Raw genomic sequence first — 8,026 nt, 5'->3', positions numbered from 1 at the left:
TTTCTTTTTAAGTGACTTCACCATGGAGCGAGAGGGCAAAAACGAGATGAAGCACGATATCTGAAAAAAAGTTGTGGATGAGTTGGGTAGGTGCCAAGAACAAGCTGATGGGATTTTGGTTCAGATCCGAGTCCAGATCTGGACTATCAGTGGATACAAAACGCAAACGGTTCAACCTGGCAGATGTATGAGCTCCACCAAGTGCCGTTCTAGTTTTTTTTTAAACTTTTTTATCCCCACCCCAATGACCTTGCCTCGCTCAGCCATCTTATTCCTTGGGGGTTGCTGTTGCTTCCCCTAATCTCTCTCCTACTTTCCTGTTTGTTTAGTTCCTTGCTCTGTGTCCAACCGTTCTCCCCACTACCCCAATGTCTGACCATACCCTCCAATATTTTCATGACAAATACTGCAGTGGGTGGTTGAAGTAGGGGGGGAGGACATATTATAATAAATAATTGCCCTTCTTAATTATATTGTTGATTTAAGTCCCTTTTGTCTTTCTCTTACATCAAAATGACACCGAACAAACAATGTGCAGAGATGAAAGAATATAACCGTGAGTAAACAAGTTGTCATCCCTTCATGCTCATTGTGATATGTTACTCATTATCGATGAAGGTCAAATTACAAATGTTAATACACAATAAAAACTTGCTGCCGCACACCTGTCAACATCATTCATCGAATTTCGTGACTTGGAGTGCAGCCAACATGTTGCTTCCCAAACTCGCTGCAATATATTTGTCTCTGACTCTCTCCGGAGTGCGAGGTAAATGAGGGCATTTTGCTTTTTAAAGTTAAACCTGGGATGCATTGGCAAGTTATTGGCAAATTATTGAGTTGTTTGAATAGGTATGGTAATTGTGTTTTGGTTGTATTTGTAATATGGCATTATAAATAGAAATACCTTGGTTCATTGTGATATGTTACATGATTCCAAATTGTTACATTACATCAAAATTGTGATATGTTCATATGTGATACTAGTACCCGACTGCAAAGCCGCAATGAGCCGGTGAAGCCAAAGCCTCTTGCCACTATTTTACCCATCACGATGGCATCAGTAGGTTGGGTAGTTGGTAGTAGGTAGGTGTAGTAGGTACCGTACCTAGTTCAAAATGACACCATTTGCATTCTGGATGAGATTAAAATTTATAAAATCTCCTTCTTGATTAATTTGGTGAATTCCGTCTCAACTTCGGATATTTCCGGCCGTGAAAAACTTTCCCCTACGGCCGCGAGATTTCTAAAAAATAATTCATCGTCAATGTTAGAATATTTGACGCCGTTTTCACCCTCCGAAGTCCGAAACGCGGTAATAAGCTTTTTTGAAATATTTTTTCAAATGCTCGAATCTCATTGGTTCCGGTGTTTGGTGACGATTTTCGTTGAAGATAACCAGGGCCCGTGCGGGCCCGGGGAACGAGGTTGGTCTTAAAGTATTTTAATTACAAATTAGAGGTGCATAAGATTGTGAATCAAACAAAGGCGGGTGAAACAAACTCCTATTGAACTTTTTCGCAATTGTTTATGCATACTTCCGCATCCGCATGATGGCGGCCTCCATGGAGCGATTTGGTGCGTCAAAGCTTCGAAATTCTCAAAGGATTCAGCAAAATCTGGCTTCACAATACGTACGCGTTCATTCGCAACACCGGCTTCGCCGGCTATTACCAAAGGAAAGGGGAAGTTGTGAAGTAGCTGGGGTAAAATGGAAGGAGGTTAGTGGAGTCAACTGTGAAAGAATACTGAGAAAATATAAGGTTAAAATCTATAAGACATTGATTAGACCGGTTATAATGTATTGTGCAGAAATATGGCTTTGGAAAAAATGGAAGAGGAGTTGCTGGAGAGGACAGAGATGAGAATGCTTCAGTGGATTCTTAGAATATCACTAAGATAATGGATCAGGAATAAGGAGACATGCAAGAGAGCAAGAGTTTGTAAGTATCGCAGAAAGGATTAGAGAGACTAGTTTGTGGTGGTTTGGACACGTGATTAAGAACAAGAATGACCGCACTGACTGCATTGATCACAACCTGCGACAAAATCTGGAAAAAAAAATCGCATTTAAAGCAATCTTAAAAGATGAACAGCAGGATTGTGAAACGCACATTTATTGAGCTATTGAATAATTAGCCCAACGTGATGCTCGATTACCGTGTGTTCTCATGTACCGTGTGTTCTGACCGGCTTGATTAAACCTTAATGTGACGGGAGAACTAAGTGAAGACACTGGATGATCAACCAACAAGAACACACCAATTGGGATTCCTTAGAAGTTCCTTCTCACAGGTTGTTGTGCATGTGCACCTGAGCAAAAGACAAACAATACAGTGGGTCAGTCATGACATTTTCAAGGTTACATGTATCAACCACACAATAATAATAATACATTTATTTTATATAGCGCTTTTAAAGAAGCCCAAAGGCGCTTTGACAGAGTACAAAAAACAAGTGCAAAAAGACAAAAATCAATAGGTAAATAATCAAAGCAAAAGGAAGGAGAAGGAGAAGAGATAGTCAGGGGTTAAATGCTGTGGGTTAAATGTTGAATGCAGTGTTGAACAGGTGGGTCTTGAGTGATGTTTTGAATGTGGTGAGTGAGGAGGAGTCTCTGATGGTGTGAGGTAGTGAGTTCCAGAGGGTGGGAGCAGCGATGGAGAAGGCCCTGTCCCCCCAGGATCTGAATTTGGTCCGGATGGGGGGGGGGGGTCAGGAGGTTGGTACCAGCAGAGCGGAGGTTGCGGGTGGGAGTGTGTCTGGAGAGGAGGTCAGTCAGGTAGGATGGGGCCAGGTTATGGAGGGCTTTGTATGTCAAGAGGAGGATTTTGTACTGGATTCTCTGGGGGATGGGGAGCCAGTGAAGCTTATAAAGGACGGGGGTGATGTGGTCACGGGTCCGGGAATGGGTGATTAGCCGGGCAGCGGAGTTCTGAATGTATTGGAGTTTATTGGTGATTATTCAGGGTGAACCATAGAGGAGGCTGTTGCAGTAGTCCAGACGGGAGGTGATGAAGGCGTGCATGAGGGTTTCTGCAGCCGTGGAGGAGAGGGATGGACGGAGACGGGCGATGTTTTTCAGGTGAAAGAAGGCTGTCTTTGTGATCTGTTTAGTGTATTTGGCGAAGGAGAGGGTTTGGTCAAAGATGATGCCAAGATTCCGGATGTGAGGGGAGGTGGATACTGGGAAACCGTCGATGTTGAGGGCAAAGTTATGGGTGGATTTGGTGAGCGTTTTTGGGCCAATGATGATTATTTCAGATTTATCATAGTTAAGTTTGAGGAAGTTGATTTGAAGCCAGGATTTTATTTCAGTGATGCAGTTTGTCAGGATAGAGTGGGTGGCGGTGGAGATGGACTTGGTGGAGATGAAAAGCTGGATGTCATCGGCGAAGCAGTGGAATTGGAGACCATGACGGTGGATTAAGTAACCAAGGGGGGACAGGTACAGGATGAAGAGAAGGGGGCCGAGAACTGAACCTTGGGGGACACCTTGGGGGAAGGGAGCAGTGGGGGATTTGCAGTTGTTGATGGAGATGAATTGGCATCTGTCAGAGAGGTATGATTTGATCCAGGAGAGGGCAGTGCCGGTAATGTTAAAGGTGATGTCTTTGTTAAAGGTGATGTCAAGTCGGGTGAGGAGGATGGTGTGATTGATGGTGTCAAAGGCGGCGCTGAGGTCGAGGAGGATGAGAATGTTGAGGTTGCCGGCGTCAGAGGAGAGGAGATGGTCGTTGGTGATTTTGAGGAGAGCAGTTTCAGTACTGTGGTTGGAGCAGAATCCGGATTGGAATGTTTCATACAGGTTATTGGCAGAGAGGTAATGTTTGAGTTGAGTGGCTACAGCGCATTCCAAAACTTTTGACAGAAAGGGTAGGTTGGAGATGGGTCTGAAGTTGTTTAGGGTGTCAGGGTTTAGTCCAGGTTTTTTCAGTATGGGGGTAAAAGCAGCACTTTTGAGGGATGGTGGGACGATGCCTGTAGACAGGGAGGAGTTTATTGTTGCAGTGATAAGTGGAGAGAGAGCAGGAAGGGAGGCCTTGACAAAGCTGGAGGGGATGGGGTCAAGAGTGCAGGTGGCAGTTTTCATTCCTATGAGGAGTTCAGAAGGTCAGTAGGGGAGACTGGGGAGAACTGAGACAGGGGTTGGCAGGATAATGGGGGGGGGGGCAGGTGGTTTGAGGGGGAGCGGGTGCGGTGGTGGTTAAGCTGTGGCAGATGTTGTCAATTTTGCTTTGGAAGAATGAAAGGAAGGAGATGCAGTTTTCTACTGTGAATGACTGGGTGGTGGTGTTCAGGGGGCTGAGGAGATCGTTTATTGTCGAGAAGAGTGCTTTTGGGTTTCCAGAGCCAGAGTGGTTAATTTGAGAGTAGTAGGCGGAGCGGGCGCGGGAGAGGGCATCTTTGTAGTGCTGTAGGTGGTTCTTGTAGGCTTGGGAGTGAATTGTGAGACCTGTTTTATTGCAATAAGACAATAAACATCATTTCTCAAGCGATTTACATCCATTACATTGAAGTAGTACAAGCGTTACGCCTAGGTCCCCCGTCGGTGAAGTGATGTGAGTTGACAAAGTGGAAGACGCAAGGCGGCCATCTTGGATTTTGACGTGGCGACCCAATTTTCAATAGCGTTCTTCCTTATGCTGAGATACACCCACACACCGGATTAGAAGTTGGCAGTTCGTTTCTTTTTCAAGATATTTCGCTCACAAGGTTCAGACATTTACTTTTCAAGATATCGTGCTCACAAGGTTTAGATATGGTGACAGCCATCTTGGATTTTGTCGTGGCGACCTCATTTTCAATAGGGTTCTTCCATTTGTCTAGTTGCACCCACACACCAAATTAGAATTCGGTCCTTCGCTTACGCACGCACGTCCGCATGCACGAACGGATGCACACACACACGGACGGAGGGGAAATCCATCGTCCCCCTTTCGCTCCGCGGTGCGACGGGGGACAAAAACTTCCATCCCTCCAATACCAAATAAAAAGGGATTTTACGGTAGTGAACCCGGAAGTAAGTTCACCTCATTCACAAGACAATGAATGCAGTTGGAATTTCTTATTCAAGTATGTATTTACCACATACTGTTCTGGTATTTACCATAGCTACAACAATTGTATCTTAATTAACGCAATAATTATGAGGACATTGCATTAGGCACAGCTTAGTTTTAAGAAGTCACCTCTAACAGGAGGCTGGACAGCTCGAATCAGTGTTCTGAACTATTCAGCGAGTGTTACACCACAGGGTCGCATCTTAGAGTCAGAACTCAAGGTGAGGAGCCGCAACAATGTCTGGATAACGAATAAGGGCCGACCCAGAAGAGCGGGTGGACACTCGAAGCCAGAATAACTGTTCCTTCAATCCAGCTCGACCATAACGACGAACGATCGAAATAAATCCTGAATACCAGCACGTCAGGACGCCAGTTACTCTCCATCACGTTCAAGTTTACGGTATAAGAGATACAGTACATTCAGAAAGTATTCAGACCCCTTCACTTTTTTCACATTTTGTTATGTTGCAGCCTTATGCTGAAATCGTTTAAATTCATTTTTTCCCTCATCAATCTACACTCAATACTACCCCATAATGGCCCCATAATCAATATACCCTATAATGACAAAGAGAAAACAAGGAAGCGTCTCCTCGGTGAAAGACACATGAAAGCCCGCTTGGAGTTTGCAAAAAAGCACCTAAAGGACTCTCAGACTGTGATGAACAAGATTCTGTGGTCTGATGAAACCAAGATTGAACTGTTTGGCTTCTGTCTGGCCACTCTGCCATAAAGCCCAGATCGGTGGAGTGTGGCAGTGATGGTTGTCCTTCTGGAAGTTTCTCCCATCTCCACACAGGATCTCTGGAGCTCAGCCAGAGTGACCATCGGGTTCTTGGTCACCTCTCTACCAACGCCCTTCTCCCCAGATTGTTCAGTTTGGCCGGGCGGCCAGCTCCAGGAAGAGTCCTGGTTGTTCCAAACTTCTTCCATTTAAGAATTATAGAGGCCACTGTGCTCTTGGGAACCTTTAATGCAGCCCAAAATTTTTTGTAGGCTTCCCCAGATCTGTGCCTCGACACAATCCTGTCTCTGAGCTCTGCAGGCAATTCCTTCGACCTCATGGCTTGGTTTTTGCTCTGATATGCATTGTCAGCTGTGACACCTTATATAGACAGGTGTGTGCCTTTCCAAATCATGTCCAATCAATTGAATTTACCACAGGTGGACTCCAATCAAGGTGTAGAAACATCTCAAAGATGATCAAGAGAAATGGGAGGCACCTGAGCTAAATTTCAAGTGTCACAGCAAAGGGTATGAATACTTATGTCAATGTGATATTTCAGTTTTTTCTTTTTAATAAATTTGCAAAACTTTCTAAAATCCTGTTTTCTCTTTGTCATTCTGGGGTATTCAGTGTAGATTCATGAGGGAAAAAATGAATTTAAACGATTTCAGCATAAGGCTGCAACATAACAAAATGTGAAAAAAGTGAAGGGGTCTGAATACTTTCTGAAAGCACTGTATAACGCGGAATTTTACCTTGAAGCTGTCTCAGTCTGACGGGAGCCTTGATCATTGGCAGGAAGGCGGTAATGGTGGCGACAACATCTGGCAGTGTGTAATCAGCAGAGACTCACTGGCCTAATTTGTTCGGCCCACCAGAAAACCAACATGGCAGCCATATCATTTCATCTGGGCGCTACAGTGGGTGGAGTCAAGCAACAGATGTGGGTGTGGTCAGACAGCTGTCCAACCAATGGGTGCACATAAAAAAAAAAAAACAATCGACCCCCAAATATAACCTCAAAAATATCAATGCAAAGCTCTTGTAGACCGCAGGTAAAGCAGACATGTCGCAGGTAAAGAATATAAATAACCAATAAAGAAAGCATATAATGAGCCAAATAGAGGGAAAAGGTCAAGAATACAACAGAGATTAACGTGGAGGGCGGTCGCGGAAAGAGACTTGAAGAGCGTGGGATTGAGCGAGGATGATGCGGAGGACAGAAAATAATTGAGGAGACATAATTGCAGTTGACACCGGAACTTGATTGCAGAGCTGCGCTCCTCACAATCATCTGGGATAGTGGACACAACTGGAAAACATTTAGATTCTGGAAATTTGAATCGTTTAGTTTAGTCGATTGCTTTATCACTTGCAAGATAAGTGGGTTGTGCACCCACCCTTCCCTTTCCTCTCTACGATCAATACCCCCATTGATAGTCTACTTTTATTTTATTTTTCTATACTCAGTCGAGGCTCGTGTAAGAGCTAACACATGGAACATACAATGAAGGGAGCGGGAGACAAGAGGGGGAGAGAAAGGGAAACAACAACAGTGGAGAACAAGGACACAGGGAGATTTGTGGAAGGGAGAGGGCTGTGGCAGGGTACACGGGATAAACAAGATGGATACGAGAACGACTTTCAGCAAAGAAATCAGAATTTGAAGGAGATGGATTAACGGGGGTATAAAATATCAAGGTTTTGGATGGGGAAAGACAAGAGATGGTGGTGAACAGCTGTTTTGAAGACCTGGAGGGAGGAGTGGGATCGAAGAGAGTGAGGGAGTTTGGTTCAGAGGCGGGAGAAAAGAGGAATGAAAGAGTGAAGGTGAACAGAGAGTCTTTCTTTTGGCAGTTTCACAAGAAGAAGGTTGCTGGCAGATCTTGTGTCCTGCAGGAATATTTTGGGGACAGAGCACAGACAGAGCAGGGGGTGCAAGGCCGGAGAGGAGTCGGTAGGAGATAGAAAGACCACCAACCTGCCTGCGGTGAGTGAGTGAAAGGCCCTCGGAGTTAACTTCATCGCAGGAGATTCCAATGATTCTGAAAGCTTTGGTTTCAACAGCGTGAAGCCGAGCAAGGTGTGAGACAGGAGCACCGGCCCAGAGGGGGGAACAGTATTCCATTGAGCTGCGGATGAAAGCCTTGTATGTGATGAGGAGCTCAGGTGTGCCTAGGAAGGACTTCGCACGAGGGAGGATGCCCAGTCGGCGACTGGCTTTGGAGGCTAG

At 45.1% G+C, this 8,026-nt stretch overlaps 1 protein-coding gene across 1 annotated transcript in view; it reads left to right on the top strand.

The window, feature by feature from the left end:
- The first annotated feature begins 706 nt into the window (after positions 1–706).
- The window catches only part of LOC137425397 (fish-egg lectin-like), a 68,473-nt gene continuing 61,153 nt past the window's right edge, over positions 707–8,026 (top strand). Inside the window, exon 1 of the mRNA XM_078776612.1 lies at positions 707–769. Coding sequence (XP_078632738.1) covers positions 712–769 — 58 coding nt within the window. The 5' untranslated portion in view covers positions 707–711. The remainder of the gene's footprint in view (positions 770–8,026) is intronic.

Source organism: Myxine glutinosa, chromosome 4 (assembly GCF_964187855.1).
Source record: "Myxine glutinosa chromosome 4, kmMyxGlut1.1, whole genome shotgun sequence".
Classification (NCBI taxonomy): Eukaryota; Metazoa; Chordata; class Myxini; order Myxiniformes; family Myxinidae; genus Myxine; species Myxine glutinosa.
The sequence above is the reverse complement of the archived record's forward strand: the minus strand, read 5'-3'. Positions and strand labels throughout refer to the sequence as shown.